The following is a 19,386-nucleotide window of genomic DNA, read 5'->3' as shown; positions in this document are numbered from 1 at the left end:
CTTTGCACCTCAAATACATGCCTGCACAATTACATTTCAAGCACATGTTTATCAATTAGTTCATATAGCAATTTGACTAGATAAATATTAAGCTAAAATTTATAAGTATATCCTAAAAACAACAGAGAACAATGAATATGATCTAATAATTAAGTTTGTGATGGGGGGATATGACTGGAACAGGGGGAAGGCTGAAACACAATTGTCCATTCCCTGACATCTTACTATATAGACTAAATGCATGTAGTCAGAGAAAATAAATGGATAAACATAGCAATATATTTTTACAGTAATTATCTCTCAGTGGTGGGGTGGTAGAAGATTTTTATTTACTTTTTGGAAATTTCCTTGATTTTCTACATTCTCTGAAATTAGCACAACTTCATTTATTACCCTGGGTTTTTGAGAAGAGATGTTGAGACAATCGGCTATTAATAGTGAATACCTCAGCAAAGCATCTGATAAAACAAATAATCACCATTTGTATCTTTGTTTTGGTAATTGGGTCTCTTATTTATCAGTTTTGCTTAAAGTAAGTCTCAACTATGCAATTTTGTTTACCATGGACTCCACTGCTTAGCACAGTGCTAGGCACAAAGCAGAGGGAGCAAGTACTCAATTTAATTTTCATGTGTGTGTGCCCACATATGTGTCTGTGGTAGTGAAGATTGCACCCAGGAACTCTCTACCACAGTGCTACTTCCCCAAGCCTTTAAATTTTTATTTTTTTTTTATTTTTGGGGCAAGATCTCATTAAGTAGCCCAGGCTTGCCTTGAACTTGGGATCCTCCTGCCTCAGCTTCTGGAGTATCTGGGAGTAGAGGTCTGTGCTACCATACCCTGCTCGATTTTGCGGGGTGCTCAACCACTGAGCCACATCCCCAGCCCTTTTTGTATTTTATATAGAGACAGGGTCTCACTGAATTGCTTAGGGCCTTGCTAAGTTGCTGAGGCTGGTTTTGAACTTGCGATCCTCCTACCTCAGCCTCCTGAGCCACTGGGGTTACAGGCATGCACCAATTTAATTTTTTAAAAAATAAATGAATTAAAAAATGTGGAAAACTTTAAGTCTTACTCTCTGTCTATAAATATGACTTGCAGATTTTACGAATTTGTGACAACCAAGTCTTTACCACCCTACAACAATGGAAATTGAAGCCAGCACATCTTGAGACAACCACTGTAAAATGGTATGTCACCCCTGTGACAGAACTGGCTAAGGGTCCTTGCCTGTTAGGAAAAGGGGTGTATCTCATTGGGAATTACTAGCAGAGTGTCACTGCTTTAAAGTTTACTATCTACTCTGTAAAATTAGAAGTTGTATTAGAACAAACAATGATGCAGCTCATCCTGAAATCATCTGTTTGGTTTGGAAAAGAGGTATATGCCTTTTCCCCAGCAGGTTTGCCTTTCCAATTTTTTTTTTCTTTGGACAGGGTTTGCCCTCCTGAGTGCTTACCCTGCCTAGCTATGGGAACGGTAACTGGAAATGGGCTGAGGCAGAGGGAAGCCAACCTGGGATTATATATGCACCTCCCTTTAGCCTTCCATGGTCAAATTAAAACTCACTGGCAGCATTTGAGAGGGATATTTATTACCTTTTCTTTGTGTAATATTTCTGAGTCTGTGGAGGGATTGGGTCAAGAGGGTGCTTTTTTTAGAAGACAGTTTTCTTTTCCACTCTTTGTTTTGAAAAACCTTCTTAGGGCAAGAAAGTTCAATGGTGCTGGTAGCTTACAGCCAACTTGCCTTGGGGTAAGAGGGTCCCCATTATTTAAAAATGTTTGTTTTTTTCTTATTGGGTGTAGACAGAAATAAGACCATTGATTTTGGTGAAGTTGAAGGTATCCCCTGTTGGGATAGAAGGATTTTTCTTTAAAAAAAAAAAAGTCTGGGAGGAAAGAATCTTTGCTTTAGACGGGGTTGAATGAACACCTATTTTTAGGTTTGGAGGATTTCCATTAAAAATAGGTTTGTGAAGAGGTACTACAAGGGCCACCAGTTTTAATGAAGTTGAGGAACCTTCCCTAGGAGGATTTTTCTTTTTCTTTTTTTTAAATAAATAATTTATTTGGAAGATATTAGATTGGGGACATCTCTCTTTCAAAATATTTTTTTTCTTTCCTTTAAAAAATAAACAGTGAGGGTTGTGGCTCAGCAGTAGTGCACTTGCCTGGCATGTGTGAGGCACTGGGTTCGATTCTCAGCACTGCATATAAATAAATAAATAAATAAATAAATAAATAAATAAATAAATAAATAAATAAATAAATATCCATCAACAAATAAAAAAATAAAATAAAATAAACAGTGAAGATTGGAAGATAAAAAGGGTGCCTTGGGTTGGATAAATTCCTGCCCCCACCCTTGAGGAAACTATAGAGGGAGACTCTATAGTGTTTCCTCCTTATTGTAGGGTGGGATGGGTTGATTTTCAGAAATAACATGCATTGTCTTCAAGATGGTGTGGACACATCTTTCCTGAGAATTCCTTCCTTTTAACCTTTAATGAGGTAGCTCTTTATTTATTTACTTTTGCAGTTCTGGGGATGGAAGCCAGGGCCTCTCACTGAAGCCACACCCCGACCCTCTTTATTGTTTTCCTTCTGTCTTTCTCTCCTTCCTTCCCCATCTCCTTCACTATCCCCTCCCCTCTTCTCCCCCCCCCATCATCTGTCACTCTCTCCTTCTTTGTCTTTCCCTGTTTCACCTTCCCTCTCTCTCAACCTCTTTCCTTCTCTCCCCATCTCCTTTCTTCTGTTCTCTCCCTCTCTCCTTCCACCTTGTCTCTCTCCCACCCTCCTCTTCCTCCTTCCCTTCTTCCCCTCGATCCTTCTCTCACTCACTCTCTTTTTTGCTTTAAGAAAAATATCCTAGGACTTTGGTGACTTTCCCTTTAAAAGGGGAGTTTAAAAACCCTCTTCAGCCTGCGTGGTGGTGCAAGTCTGTAATCCCAGCAGCTCAGGAGACTGAGGCAGGAGGATCATGAGTTCAAAGCCAGCCTCAGCAAGGGGAGGGCACTAAGCAACTCAGTGAGACCCTGTCTCTAAATAAAATACAAAATAGGGCTGGGGATGTGGTTCATTGGTTCAGTGCCCCTGAGTTCAATCCCCAGTATCCTTCCCCCAAAAATCCCTATTCACATTCTTCCTTCCCCCCCCCCAGTTCTGAATGTATTTACTTATTTTGAGGGGGAAAAAAGGAAGGCAGTTTTGTTGAGGATGGGGATTCTTTTCCTTAAGTGGATGTTTTTGTTTTTTGTTTCTGTTTCTCCCCTACATTTTTTATTTCTCTTCCAATTAAAAAAAAAAACAGTTTCTGTATTAAAAATAAAGCTTTTGGGGCTGGTATTATAGCTCAGTGATTGAGAGCTTGCCTCACATGCATGAGGCAATGGGTTCGATCCTCAACACCACTTAAAAAAAAATAAAGATATTGTGTCCATCTACAATAAAAAAATTAAAAATAAAGCTTTTGAGTTTGTGTGAATTTGGGTCAACTCTAATTAGAGGATTTCCTTTATTTGTTCTTCTTGAAAAATTCACATTTATTTACATGGTGTTCATGGATGTTTGTGAGGCTGGAGCATTTTATTAATAATATTCCATCCACCAACACACACACTTTTCCATTATTAATTTTCTTTTATATCATAAAAAAAGCGTACATTGAGAATAAGTCTCATGTGCTTTGGTCATCTGAGGATCGTATTTCTTTTCTTTTTTTAATGTTTAATTTTTTTTAGTTGTAGTTGGACGCAATACCTTTATTTATTTATTTATTTGTATGTGGTGCTGAGGATCAAACCCAGGGCCTCACACGTGCTAGACCCGCTGAGACACAACCTCAGCCCTTTCTTTTATTTCTTTATTCCCTTTCTTGGAATTAAAAATTCAGGACATTTGGCAAGATCAGGAACCCTGTCTTTTAATATTTTTATTTTAATTAAAATGCATGTATGGGGCACAATAAGTACATTTCATTGACTGATGATTTTAAGCGAATCTACCCTTAAAACAATTTCCTTGTTTGATTGTTTTCGTCAAAATATTAAAAATTAGGGTAACTTTAGATAAGGCATAGGGGAGGGAGGGGAAGGGAGGGGGCATGCAGGTAGGAAAGACAGTGGAATGAGATGGACATCATTACCCTAAGTACATGAATGAAGACACAAATGGTGTGAATCTACTTTGTGTACAACCAGAGACTTGAAAAATTGTGCTGTATATGTGTAATATGAATTGAATTGCATTCTGCCATAAAATATAACAAATGAGAATAAATACATATTTTTTAAAAATTAGGGTAGTTGTGAATAATAGTTATTTTCTTTGGTGAGGTTGGAGGCACTGTCCTTATGAGGATCTCTTTCTTTTATTTCCTTTTTTATATTCTTTTTTCAATTTCTTTGGTTGTTTGTGGGAATATAATAGATTTATTATCTTGAGGTTAGGGGATAGACTCACTTACTTATCTTTTATTTTATGCAGTTCACATGCCATAAAATTAACCATTTTAATGTGTACAATTCTGTGGGTTTTAGTGTTTAACAAGGCTGTGCAACCATCAGTGTTATCTAATTCTAGAACATTTTAGTATCCCAAAGGAAGACCTGCACCCCTTAGCCATCACCCACCCTTCCCCTTCCATTTTGTCCCAGTCCTTAGCAACCATTCATCCCCTTTCCATCTCTAAGGATTTGCTTAATTTATAATGATTATTTATTTATTTATTTATTGTGGTGATGGAGATTGAACCCAGGGCCTTGTGCATGTGAGGCAAGCACTTTACCAACTGAGCTATATCCCTGACCCAGGATTTGCTTATTTTTGACATCTCATTGAATTGAAAGAAATAATATTAGGGAACTTTGATGAGGTTGTGGGTCTCCCTGTTAGAAGAATTATTTTTGTCCCTATAATTTTCACCAGGGATTAGGCATGGGACATGTAGTGCAAATAAAGTTGAAAATTTCATGAATTTTTTGAAAATTAGAAATACTGTTTAATTTAAGATGTTTATTTCTCTTTTCATAATTTTTATTTAGGGGGATAGAAACTTCATGAGCTTTGGAGGGGGTGAGGGGAAGATGTTCCTTTAGAATTCTTTCCTTCCTTTCTTATATTTCTTTTAAAAATTTTTGGAGGAGAGATAACTTTTATTATCTGCAGTGACTGTCCCTTTCTTTTCCTTATAAAAAATTCATAATATTTTTTTCTATTTTGAGAATAAGGTTTATTTGCTTTGATGAGGGTGTAGCATCTCCATCTAGGAATGACTGCATTCTTTCTTTTTTAAATACTTAAAACATTTTTTTCCACGGAGGGAATTACAGTCAGCAGGCATTGGAAAGATTGAATATCCTATCATTCAGGAGGATTTCTATTTATTTCATTTTCCAAAAAAGGTCTTTTTTGTGTGTGGGTAATAGGTTCAAGGGCTTGTGCTTCTTCTCTTTCCTTGTGAGGCTCCTGTTCTATGCTGGCCCCCTCTGGGAGCCTGGGAAGTGGAGCAGCAATCACTGCTTTGGGAAAAAAATCAGAGCTAATGAAATGTCAGCTAAAAAGACTTTCCTTAGACAAATGAGGATCTTATGTGTCACAGAAAACCTTGTATTGAATATTCCAGAAATATCCACGATACATAAATTAACCATTGTACAGTATTTTCTGTCAACTGTTTTCTTTGCCTGTGCTATCGTGCTACCTTCCTCAGGGGAATAAAAGGGTTAATAATGCAGATGAAATCATTCTGTAAACTGTAAAGTGCCATACTAGCAGAATAGATTAAATAATCCTTATTACAATGTCTCTGAATGGTTTCCTGACTTCTATGGATTTTTACCCTTTCCTGGGAAGCACTTTGGATAAAGGCTCAACCTTTCCTTTTGGGCTACCCATCTGCAGAAATCCAAATCATAGATTTTTATAAACACTTAAGAAAAGTGCTCTTGGAAAGGAAAGACCACTGACCAAATGCCTCATTATCTTTTCTCAAACATCCTGCAGCAAATGCTCAGGAGCTCTCAGAATATACTAAATAAGTCAGATGGTTTCATCAAAGGCTGGCAAAGAAGGGGGAATGAACCTAAGAAAAAAAGAAAATAATTTTGTCCTGACCTTCAACAGGTTAAACATCGAAATTTATATTCCAAAAACTGTTCACAGTCACTGCAGATATTCTGTGCACTTAGGAAAAAATTTATTACTCCTGAAACCAACAACATCACCATTAGTCTGCTACTGCTGGGACTGCATGGGATAAGGACACTTTACAAGCCATTTTTAAAAAGGTGTTATAATAATTTTATTCTTAATTATGGTTCCAATATCCATTATGAAAATGGAAAGATTGACTGCATTTCCTTAAGAGCTATATATTCCAGGCTATTTAAATAAGCATTTACTTCTCACTCTGAAACCAATGAGAATGAATTTTTTTCATTCACAGCAGCAGCATCTACGTCGCTGGAAATGGAATTAATAGGTTTCAAGTTTCAGTAACTAATTATTGAGCAAAAACCTGGTGGGCTGCATGTACCAGGTCTGAGAAAGACAGTACTTACTTCTGGGAAGCTCACAAATAGGTAAGATAATAAAATATTTGGGTAGGAATTGCCAGACATGATATAAATAAATGCTTGCTGTTTTACAAGAAAACATGTGTCCAAAACACCAGTTTTGTGGGCAAAAAAAAATGTTCTGTTCTGATTTTGGAGTAGTACTTTGTAGTCATTAGAAGGGATATACAGACCCCTCCCTCTTCAAATAAAAGATTTTCATTGATTGCTGGTATAGTATGATTGCTGGTATAGTATGATTATAATTTCATAGCTGGTCAAAATCCAGTGAATAAAAATATAAACTGTCTTTCCTCAAGCACAGCTGAGGGGAGAAAAATGTGATCCATTTCATATAAGCCCCCCAAGCCCCCAAGAGAGTATAGCATTGTTAAAGAACCAATTCACACATCCTTACTTACAGTTGCGGCCAACAGGAGGGAGACCATGGCTCATTTCCTGGGAATCAAAACATTTTAGAAAGGAAGGAATAGGCAGGTTTGGTTCACAGACTGCATAACCTTGATAGCTATTTGGAAAGAAAACATGAGCCCCCCTTTCTTAGTCACTATCCACACACTTGGTACAGAATTCCAAACAGCAAGTCCCAAAATCCCGAAAGAAAACAGACGACAGGCTGGAAGATGTTGTATTTTTACTGCAGTACCAGTCGATGAAATTAACTGGAAGAAGTTTGCATTTGTATTCAAACACTTGGCTTTGTTAATTTCATCCTTTGAATTATTATACTAGTTTCATGATAATTAAGTGGATTTTATTGTATGGAATTTTGTTTTGTTCCTTGATTGTGTGTGTGTGTGTGTGTGTGTGTGTGTGTGTGTGTGTGTAGTTGTTTTCCCCCATATTTTCCTCAAGGAGGCAGTGTTTGAGAACAATGCCACTCCAACTAAGATGGCAACCTGTTTACCTTGAATGTTAAGATTCAAGTCAGCTGGTTGCAGTTGCTACTTGATTGAAGAGGATGCCGCAGAGAATGGTCCTATCACTGAAGATCAGATATTCTCAACTGCTCAGAGAGCAATTACAGAGCAACATGGAGGGTATTGGGGAAGGGTTCTGCTCCTAGCAATCTGAGCATATTTAACTAGATCTTTTGCATTCTTCAAAATCCTCCAGAGCCATTGATTAGTTAATCTTCATGGCTTTCTTTTTTTTTTTTTTTCTCTCTCTCTCTTTTTTTTTTTCCTTTTTTTTTTTTTCATGGCTTTCTTGATGGATGGTCAGGCAAAATCAAACCTCTGGGACCCTGGACTCCTTGCAGTGCTGTCAAGTGTCTGTGGGACAGCAGTCCAGCATGTCTGAATGGACATTATATACCTGATGCCCCTTGCCTTGATCCTCCAAGTCAGTCTGGCAACAGGCGTTTTCAGAACATCTCCTACCAGCTTGACAGGAAGATTTTTATTCAGGATTGAAGGTGGGGGAAATTGGAGGGTGGGGAGACTCTGGGCCTCTAATCAGCCTTCCAGAGGCCAAAGAGTATTAGCTGGCCATCTTGGTAATTAAGTCACTAGGTATCAGTTTCCCGGCCAGGTTCCCCAAACTTGACTTAAGATGGCCACTGATCAGGTGATTCCTGCTAGTCTCTCTCCCACCAGCTAAATGTAAAATCTTCCAAACAGACCAGAGCAAGCCTCAGGGTTAGTGTGACCCACCGTGTGGAGCTGCCCCACCCTTCCCTTTATTGAGATCTCAGCAGGGAAAGGGAAGGTATCTGCAGGAAGGGGAAGGATCCACCCCCTTGTGAGAGTGGGAGTATTGAATTAAAAAAAAAAAAGTCTGAGTCCCCTACCAGCCTATTTTATTCATTTATTTTTTAAACCTCTGCACTTTTTGTCTTCAGTGAAACTTTTCCCTTTAGACTTCCTATTTTTCAGTCGTTTATCACTGCAGATATTTTGCAAACTCAAGCTTTCCTACTAATAACTCAGGAAGCAACCAGCGCTTCCATTTCGTGGTGCCAATCTCTGTTCCCGCCTCCACCCCCGCATTCTACATTCTACAAGTGTGCGGTCCTCAGAGGAAAGGTTCTGGAGCCTTGTCCCTTTGCCCTGCCAAACAGCAGGATGGACTGGCATTGTTGGTGTGTTGTTCATTTGCTCGTTTCTCTGTGTTTTCCCAGGGTAAGCTAAATTGAAGTGTACATAAGCATTATCGTGATTTTCACTGTTTTGTGGAACGAAGTTTGGAGGAAAGAAAGAGTAGGGGGAGCACAGCGAAAGCAAAAAAGACTCTCACTGAAAAGCAGGCTGATGAGGTTTCAGAGATCCAGGATAAATACCAAAAACCTCCCTCACTCCTCCCGTTTGGGTGGGTGCCCGAGGACCCTCGACGCATTTTTCACTGGCTAAGTGCAATGGTTTAGAAGGTATCTCTGTAGACTGGTAGAGATGAGGGTTCCCATTCATACCCTCTCAAATCCCAACTCTTATTTTCTTGTGTCTAAACCAGGACTCGTGTACCATTCCAACTGGCCCTGGTGTGGGATGCCAGTTGCGGGCTTGTGACACGGCACATCACTGTATCACTGTTTGCGACTACCTGCTGGGAAATCCTGCAGACAGATGGAATGGTGGCTTCGACACACGCATGCTCTCCCCTTCCTCCTAGCGAACCCTGCCCTTCCCCTGCAGTGCGCGTGGGCGTGGGCGCCGCCCATCCCCTCATCCCCCACCGAGAGTACCAGTACCCGGCAGCCCGCAGAGGCGCCAAGCCCCCCCTCCCTGGACCTTCGCCAGTTGCGACCCAGCCTGGGCGCCCCCTCCTCATGGCAGGGAGAGGGCCAAGTAGGTGGCAGCTCCGCAGCTTGGGCCTCTGCGGCAGTGACCACGACTAAGAAGTGTGTCCCACCGTCCCCATTCAATCCCATCCTCTGTGTACCCGGGACCGGCCCCAAACAGGTCCCTTGCGCTTCCTGAAGGCATCTTCCCCCTCTTTTCCCAGACAGGCGCTCATCGCACTGTCTCTTCTCCACATGGGGAAAACTGCTCCGACTCCCACCCCTTCTGTCACCTCCATTCCTAGCCCCCCAAAACCCACTCTTGCTTCCCACATGTTGCTTCCCGCCTCCTAATCGCTTCCCACTCCTCCTGGCTCCCCTATTCCTGCATCTTTCTGAGCATCTTGGTCAGTGGATGGCAGTCAAATGGGATGCAAGGGATACCAGGAGTCCCCTAAGCTCTATAACCACCTGACTTCGCCTGGCTTCTTTCCTCCACCTCAGGGGTCTTTTTCTTACCTTTATTCTGGACCACGTCACTGGTGTTCGGGGTGACGGCAATGGCGAAGTCTTTAGATCCCTCTCTCGAGGGACCACCGGACACTGCAGTAGACATGGTGCTGGACTCGGTTTCGGACCGGACTCTGGAGCCGGCTCAGGGCAGAACTCTGGGGCAGGTTCTGGGGCCAGCTCTAGGGTCGGCTCTGTGACTGGTTCTGGAGTTGGCTCTGGGGCCGACTTTGGGGCAGGCTCTGGGGCCGACTCTGGGGCCGGCTCTGGGACAGATTCTGGGGTCAGCTCAGTGGCCAGTTCTGGAACTGGCTCTGGGGACGGCTCTGGGGCTGGTTCTAGGGTCGGTTCAGTGTCTAGTTCTGTAGCTGGTTCTGGGGTCGCCTCCGGACAGGGACCTGGAGCAGGTTCTGGACAGGACTCTGGTGCCGGTTCCTGTGAGGGGTCGGGAAGTGGTGGAGGAGCAGGCGGCGGTGGAGCCGGCGGCGGCGGAGCCGGCGGCGGCGGAGCGGGTGGTGGCGGCGGCCAAGGCGGCGGAGGCTCTGGAGACTCCAAGAGCTGCTCTCCATCCTGAGGCGGGGCAGTGCCCTGGGCCGCAGCAGCTTCGCGGTCCATGGCTGCACACCGCTTCAGGTCCAGGCAGTCGGAGCCCTAGATCTTAGAGGGCTAACGAGCTCTCGGGCGCCCCGCCCACTCCTGTCCGACATCCCCTTGCAGGGTGCCAAACTTTCCCCCGCCGTGCTCCATGGCCGGCTCCGCTCTGAGGTCTAACCCAGGGGCGCTCAGTGTCTCCTTGTACTGGAACACGCCCCTCGGTGTGCGCACACCTCTTCGTAAGCAGCCACGGGCCAGATGGGCGGGAAACAGAGGGGCTTGCGAACGCGGACTGGGCAGAGCGCTTGATGACCTCCTAGCGACGCGCACAGAGAGGAGGGGGGAGGCATAAAGGGGAGGGGGAGTGGAGCGGGCTTCGAGGGGAGGATTTGGAGCCCGGCCGCGTTTAACTCTTTAGTGACACAAATGAAGGGGGGGGGGAACAGGCGAAGTTGAGGGTCTTTGTAATCCCCCTAACCACTCAGTCGTGAGCTGCTGCTCATAGCAGCTTCCATCCTGTGGCTGCTCTCTCACCTCAGCAGCAGGTGAGCCTAGTCTGGGACCAACCTCTTGCCCCCATCTTCAAGCCTCGGTGGGCAAGTAATCCTTTTTATCTAACCCGGGAAAAGAAATTAACCTGCACGGGGTTGGGGTTGGTGTGTGGGTGCACGGGGTCAGGGGAACGGGATTCCACCTCCTTTGAATTGAAGTAAAATTTGTCACACACCCCCCCCCCCCCAACCCTGCCTCGGGTTTTGCATTTCTGTGCTTTGCCAGATCCCAGCGGTTTGTCGTTGGGTACAGGGTTTGGGCTGCTTAGGGAAAGGAGTGTGATGAGGGAGAATTGGAGCCCTGGGTTTCCGCAGCCTGCAGCCCTGAGAGCAAAGCGAGAGTGCCCAGGCAGCGGCAGCTGGGCTGCGAGCTTGGGAGCTGAGGGTACCCTGATCTCCGCAGCTAGCAGGGCAAGTCTGGCTGGGCTTTGCCAAAGAAGACTGCCTTTTGCTTTTAGCTGGACTTTGCAAGCATCGGCAGGACTTTTTACCGAACTTGTTAATGTTTGTGAGTGTGTGTCTTGAGCTGGGAAAAATTCACTGCAACACCCACACCTTTTTCACCTCCTGAAGCACTCTGGCATTAGGAATGGGAAATTTTATTGCTACTAGAAGGATGGGTCGCTGCCGCAGCACCCTTCCCACCACATCAGGAGACTTGAGAAGCTCTCTTGGTTAGTCACGTACGCATACATACAAACCATCATTTTAGTCAGACATAGACTTTAGACGCCAATATGCTGCCAATTGCAATTAAAATTTGAGAAGACTTCCCATCAAGCTACTGTTGGGTGGGGGTGGGGTGGGGGAGGAATACCTATAAACCTAATTTGAAATATGACAAGTGAATTTATTTCCCACACACATAATGCTGCAGTTGTGGATGGCAGCCCTCCATCTGCAGTCCCTCCTCTCTCGCTATCTTCTCCCAGACCATATCCCGCACTAGTTCCCTCTTCTTTTGCCAACCGACACTGACCCGCCCAGAATTATCTAGAACCTGCAGCATTTTTCTCTTCCCTACACCACGTCCCAGCAGTAAATAATGCCACAAAACACAGTCTCACCTAACCCCCTCCAAGACCAGAATCTCTGATGAAATCTGCATTTCCCGGATCCTTGCTGCAGCATGGCAACCTAAGCCCACCCTTCCGGAGATGTGTTTCACTGCTTGGCAGCTACTAAGCCTAGTGCAGGGACAATCTCTAACCCTTGGAGATGGAGAAGCCCAGGGGAGGTGAACCCTAGAGTCTCTCAGGTGGCAGGCCTCTCAGTAAATTCACCCTTGTGTCCACCATCTTCACCTTCCTTGGGCTTTTTCTCCTCTCTCCTCCCCAACATTCAAACAACCAAGGTGCCTTTAACCCTGAGAGTTCAGATCTGAAACATACAGGTGCCAGATGTGATCAGCTTGTAAGCCCAGGCTTGGAACTCATTTCTCAGGCTATCACACCTTGGTGAAATCCCTGTCCTTAGAAGGAACCAATATCCTACATTTAAATATTGCTTTTCACGAAACCCTGCCATGTAGTTAAAAGGACTGAAGACTGAACAGCCACAGAGTAAGATGGCCTCTTAGGTTAGAGAGCAATGAGGTGGGGCTTGACATAGACAGTATGTCTGTTGTCAAGCAGGACACAACCAGGGGACAACTTGGAGCTATTGCCTTATGTACATTCGTGGAAACTCCTGTCTATAATTCTATGCTCAATCACAATGAGTCCAACATTATGATGTAAAATCTCAGTGCAAGGTCAGTTGAGATAGTTCGCATGTGGCTTTTGCTCCTCTAGGATGGGTTACTGACAATACATTGCCTGAATTATGATATGGTTATATTTGAGGATTTTAAAAAATTACTTCTCAGCACATCACAAGCTGTCTTATAGCCTCTGCCACAGTAAAAGGTGTTTGTTCTAGTCTCTCTTCAGACGGCATTGAACATAATGCTTTACATTGGGGAAGGGATGGTCAGAATTGTTCATTAGTACCTAATTCGGGAAGTCACCTTTGTTGTAACTAGTATACATCTTCCTTTTCCCTGTAACCTGTTGGTGTCTGTGTAAGTGTGTGTGTGTGTGTGTGTGTGTGTGTTTAACAAAGCTTTACTTAGATTCTTGGGTATTTTCCTCAAAACCTAATCCTGTGCTAAGGCCATAGTAAGCAATTCAGGAAATGTCTGTTTAATGGCTGATTCATTGCAGGTTACTGGTTTGGGTGTCTTTTTGCTGCATTGCTTGTTAGCAGTATTTGATATTTCAGATGATTAATGATCTCCTAAGAGGCTCTTTTCTAATTGAACAATACTGATAAAAGGCCAAGAGCTACAAAAAATTTTCTTCAAGCAGGCATACCAGCGTGATGACCATTTCCACAGTCTTGAATGGCTCCATAGAGACATAATTCTGGATGTCCCAGGGCAGATGTGGTCCCTAACCTGGTACTATTGGGCATGTTGTATAAAAGTAACCTGATTGTGCTGGATGAAGGATTAATCAGTATAGTGGCTCATGTCTGTTGCATGTACAATCTTTTATTTCACCCCTACACCCAGCATTTACTCTGATTCCACCCCAAATAAAGTCCATCCAAGTCATCATCAGCCATGCTAGGAGTTCCGGAGAGGCAAAGTAGAAAAAAAAAAAACTTGAGAAATGTAGCAAAATTAAAAGCTCTTCCTCCTTATTTTCATTTCCTTTTGTTACCAAATGAGAGAGTAACACTGCAGTGCTAGAATAAAAGCCCCATTTCCCTTAACCAATTGTTTCAAATTCCCTAAGCCCTCCGTTTTAGAGAAATTTGGGAAGAAATCAGTGCTTCTCCTGAGGCTTAACAGGTGCTGACCTCTCCCACCCTCACCACCTTGGCCGTGTGCACAGCCCAAACAGCAGCCTTTATAATAATCTGTTAAATAAAATTAAGAGATGGGACCATGAACAGCATTTACAGAGAAAGGAGAGGATTCAGACAAGTAATTGAGATGGGATTAAAATGCAAGCCTGTTATCCTTCACTCACTCTGGTCTCCTAGGATTTAATTGATACAGGATTGTAGAGATAAAAAGTTAATACCTTGCATTCATATAATGCCTTTTGGTTTTTAAAGTACTTTCACATACAATATCTCACTTGAGCCTCACAACAAATGTGTGAGGCAAATAATCTGGATTCCCACAGCACATCTCCACCCTCTAACCTTTTATAGAGAAGAAAACACAAGTCCAGTGAGATTAAGTGCCATGTCTTAGGTCACAGAAATAATTAGTGTTGGAACAGACATTTAGAACTTATGTCACTCAACTCCCAGCTGAGGGAGACCAAAGCACAGTGCTGACCTGGGAGTTGTGAGACAGGGGCTATGTAAATCCTCTGTGGTACAGAATGGGTCGCTGTCTTAATGCCCATTTCCTTCTCAGCCTATAAGAGGAGCTATGACTCTCAGATTTTTATCTCTGTGTTTCTCAGCTCTCTCTCTCTCTCCTAGGGACCCCCAGCCTCCGGACGGTACTTAATGAACGATCTGTAACGAAACTCACTATAGGAGATCCTTGTTTAGAGGAACATTTTTGAATATGTATGTAATACAATAATTCTTCCAGAGTATACTTGTTTTATTGGTTCTGTTCTTATATTTTCTTGAAGCGAAGCACTCTGCAGCTAAGATGCATTTACTGCCAGTCTGAAAGGTGTATGGCTCTGTTAAAGAGCCACTGAAAGTGCTGGGCTTGTAGCTCAGTGTCAGAGCACTTGCCTATCATGTGTGAGGCAATGGGTTCCATCCATAACACCACATAAAAATGAAACAAATAAAATGAAGGCATGCTGTCCATCTACAACTACAAAAAAGTTTTTTTTAAGGAATCATGGAGAAGGAGGAGAGGGAGCAGAAATATGTGTCATGATCTTTCCCATAAGGATCATCAGAACTTGGTTGTTGAGATAAATCAGATGTAGGTGAAAACCAATCCAAACACAGATACTAGTTTATAAACATGATATCACACTTTGTATTTGTTTTTTGGGGGGGCAATTAGTATGGTGGGAATAAAGTTTGACAGAGTGGAAAGAAAAATGCAAAGGGTGGAAGAAATCTGGCAAGGTTCTACCACTATAACCCATAGCATGATCTTATACTAATTAATATCTTTGGGCCTCAAGTTTTCTCATTTGAAAAAAAAATGTATTGGGGGATAAAGTTGAACTTGATTGACTAGCTCTAAACTGTTATAACATGAAATATCGATGTTGCTATGAGTGACTTAGATGTGAGTCTTGAATAATTCAGTTAACGTGGGTCAGCAAGGTGGAAGTGGAAAGGCGCTGCAGGCAAAGAGAAGGGAAAGCATAGAAACCTGGTAGTGAAAGGGCTGAATGTTTTCTCTAATTAGTGGATGCTGATCTATGATGGGGGGGCATGGGAAGAATGGAGAATTTTTAGATTGGGCAAAGTGGAGAGTGGGAGGAGTTATGAGGGTAGGAAAGAAAGATGGTGGAATGAGATGGACATCATTACCCTGGGTACATGTCTGATTGCACGAATGGTGCGTCTGTCTCTACACTGTGTGCAACCAGAGAATTGAAATGTTGCACTCCATTTGATGAGTTGAAATGTATTCTGCTGTCATGTACAACTAAGTAGAACAAATTTAAAAAAGAAAAAGAAACCTGGTAGTGAGAATGAGCCAGGCTGATTGAGGCAGAGGGTCCATACCAAGGACTGATGAGATGAGGTTAGATAAAAGTGAGTTTGTAAAAGGATTTGGATGCCAGATTGAAGAGTTTGAAGATTTGGTTTTAAAAGTAATATGATAGTAGAGAATAGGATAGACAGCAGAATACATCAGACACTAGAATGGCAATATGTAAATCAATGGAAGTGTAACTGATGTGATACAGCAATCTGTATACGGGGTAAAAATGGGAGTTCATAACCCACTTGAATCAAACTGTGAAATATGATATATTAAGAACTATGTAATGTTTTGAACGACCAACAATAAAAAAAGGAGAAAAGGTAAAAAAAAATAAAAGTAATAGGGAGCCAACAAAAGTTGTTTGAGTATAAGGATGACATGGTAAAGCCAGCTAGTGAAATAAATTATCCTTGACACTGCACTTTATTCTGGAAGCATCTACAAAGCTACTTTGTTCCCTTGAGCTGATATTCAGTTAATGTGGGGTCATTTGTGAAATCATGATTCTTTCTTGATTTTTGTTGCAACCTCTAGTTTCGGGTCTGAACTGCCAAGGCTTGGGCCAAGCTGCTGGCTCAACCTGCTTAATCACCTGCCTATATATTTGGATTCATTCCATAATGGGACATTTGGCTTCCATGAACTCAACATGCTAATGGAATTCCTAATTTGAAATTCTAAGTGATGATGAATGACCAAGGGATGAGAGAAAGGTCTTTGTAGTCAGGCTGGAGTGTGATGGTTGTGGATCTGAAAGCAGATTAGGAAATAAAGAACAATTTGAAGGAGGAGAATAAAGAAAATGGATCTTTGCAGAAGCTTAGATATAGGGGAATGAGGATGAGAAATAGCTATTCTGTCCTGAACTACCAAGGATCTAAACTGAGCTTGGATTAAGAAGAGAAAACAGATTGTCCTAATGGCACAGAGAAAAAAGTGGCAAGATTTGGTATGGAGGTTGCAGGTATGTGTGGGGTGGGGTGATGCTAAGAAAAAGAGCATAGAGCTGATAGTATGACTAAGGTGATGTTTAGAAAGAGTGGAAAAAATGTGTTTTAGAACACTCAAGGTGTGATGTCTCTAAATGAAGGAAGGGGAATGCTTGTAATACTCATCCTCAATATTTAAGAAAGAGAGAGAAGGATTTTATTCTAAAAGGAAAAAAGGGCTGTGGAGTTGTGGCTCAGCAGTAGAGTGTTTGCCCAGCACATGTGAGGCACTGGGTTCAATCCTCAGTACCACATAAAAATAAATAAGAAATAAAGATATTAAAGAAGAAGAAGAAGAAGAAAAAAAGCCAGGCATGGTGGTGCATGCCTGTAATCCCAGCAACTCCAGAGCCTGAGGCAGGAGCATTGCAAGTTCAAAGGCAGCATCAGCAATTTAGCAAGGCTCAAAGCAACTGAGTGAGACCCTTTCTCAAAATAAAACATACAAAGAACTTAGGATGTGGCTCAAAAGTTAAGCACTCCTGGGTTCAATCCCCAGTGCAAGAAAAAAAATAAAGAAAGGACTCATTTAGTAAGAATTGTCCTTGCATAGTAAAATTATTTTACTACCCTGCCACTCTCCACAAACATTTCTTTCTGACACCAACCCAAGGGGAGAAAGTGATAGAGGGAGAAAGAGATAGGGACAGGAATTTAATAAAAATGGATTGGCAGGCAGAATGGCTATGAAGAAGTTGGTTTTGTTTCTTCCAAAGAAACATATGCTGTGTTGCTAGATGTCCTTTTATTTTCCCTCATAGTTCTGCCTTACTGAGAGGTAACTCAAAATGTACAATTCATTGGTTCTGTGGTAAGAGGTAATCATAGGGAAAATTCTCTACATATCGAAATGACTTACAAGGACAAGGTGTCACAAAACTCAGTTTTAAAAAAATGGTGGTTAAAGCATTAAACAGTTCCAGGGCCTCCTTGTCTTCATTAACCTTTTAGGTTTAAGTCCCCATTCCCTAGTTATAACCTTTGGGGTCCCTGCAATCTCTTGTAGTGCCTATTCCTTTTAACCACATTCCATATACCACATCTAGGCTGAGTCTTCCCACTTCCCACTTTCTCTCAGTCTCACACATCTCTGTATTAACAAGGACTTTTCACAATTGGTCCTCAGGGCCTTACTTTGGCCCTAGGAGCAAAACCCCAGCTGCCTGATCCCAGAATTCCTTGGGGTTGCTTCATTAATGCATTGTACAAGTAATTACTGAACATGTATTATGTGGTAGGCACTTGTTTAAATGCAGGGAATCCACCAGTAAATAAGACAGACACCAACCTTGTTAAAATAACATATTTGGAATAGGGGCTAAAGCAATACTGACATTAAACAGACAAGTAAATATATCAACAATTTTTTTTTCAGAAAATGATAAATCTGATGAAGAAAACAAAATAGGATAATGTGATAGAAAGCACCTGAAGGGCTGGTCAATATATCTACTTGTTTGCTTCATCCTATAGCACAAACAGTTTGAAATTAACTTTATCAATACTACTACCACCAACAAACACTAAATGAAGTTCAAAAAAATTCTACTAACTTTTAATTTGGAAAAATTTCAACCTTTCTAAAAAGCTGCAAGGATAATACAATGAACACTCATTTATTCTTAACAATCATTAACATGTTACCACATTAACTTGATTTCTGTCTGTTTCTCTCTCTCTCTCTCTCTCTCTCTCTCTCTCTCTCTCTCTCTCTCTCCCTCCCTCCCTCCCTCCCTCCCTCCCTCTCTGTCTCTCTTTGGTGCATGGGTCTGCTTTGGCTGAGCCATGTCATAGTTGCAAATATCAATATAGTCTACCCATCAGTATTACAGTAGGGATCTCATAAAGATCAAGGACATTCTCCTGTCTACACAGCACAATTATCACACTCAGAAAACTTAAAAACAATAAATTAATATCATCTAACATACAATGCATATTTGAAGTTTTGCAATTACCCCAATAGTGCTCTGTATATATTTTTTAAATACATACTCATAGATTGCCTTTAGTTGCTTTGTCTCTGTAGTTTCCTTTCATATAGAATATTCTCCAGTTTTTATTTTTCTTTCATGACAGATTGACATTTTTGAAGAATATAAGCCAATTGACTTACAGGCTGGACTTTGATTTGGGTTTGTCTGATTGAGCGTTTGAGGTTGAAGTTGTTTGAGATTATGTGGTTATGGAAGGCTTCTATGAATAGGCAATTTTCTGATGAGTCCTATAAAGAAAAAAAAAACTATAAAAGAAAGAAAGAAGAATCCAGCTATTAAAAAAGAAATCTGAGGGCTGGGGTTGTGGCTCAGTGGTACAGCATTTGCCTCCCACATGTGGGGCACTGGGTTCAATCCTCAGCACCACCTAAAAATAAAGAAACAAAATAAAGTATTGTGTCCATCTACAACTACAAATTTAAAAAAAACTGGGAAAAATGATTCCAAGCAGAGGGAGAAGCAAATAACAAAGCCCCTGAGATGGCAGCAACCTTGTTGTACTTGAAGAAGAGAAAGTGGGCTGAAGTGGCTGAAATCTGGAGATCAAGGGGAAGAGTGGTAGGAAATGAAGCAAGAGTTAGGCATAAAGAGCCATATAAGTTTGGAAAATTGTTGGGATTTTGTTCTAATTGCAATGGCAAGACACTATGGGTTTTAAGCAATTCAATGACAGTTTGATTTGAATTTTCTTTTAAAAGTAGTTTTGATATTCTAAAAATCATACTTTATATGTAATTTAAAGAAGCAAGTTTT

General features: G+C 41.9%; 1 protein-coding gene across 1 annotated transcript in view; it reads right to left on the bottom strand.

The window, feature by feature from the left end:
• DGKK (diacylglycerol kinase kappa) overlaps positions 1-10,424 on the bottom strand; it is a gene marked incomplete at both ends in the record, with an annotated part of 129,827 nt that extends 119,403 nt beyond the window's left edge. The window contains one exon of the mRNA XM_081277903.1: positions 9,819-10,424. Coding sequence (XP_081134029.1) covers positions 9,819-10,424 — 606 coding nt within the window. The remainder of the gene's footprint in view (positions 1-9,818) is intronic.
• Positions 10,425-19,386: the final 8,962 nt, after the last annotated feature.

Source organism: Spermophilus citellus, assembly GCF_964194105.1.
Source record: "Spermophilus citellus genome assembly, chromosome: X".
NCBI lineage: Eukaryota > Metazoa > Chordata > Mammalia > Rodentia > Sciuridae > Spermophilus > Spermophilus citellus.
This window is presented reverse-complemented; position numbering and strand designations above follow the sequence as displayed.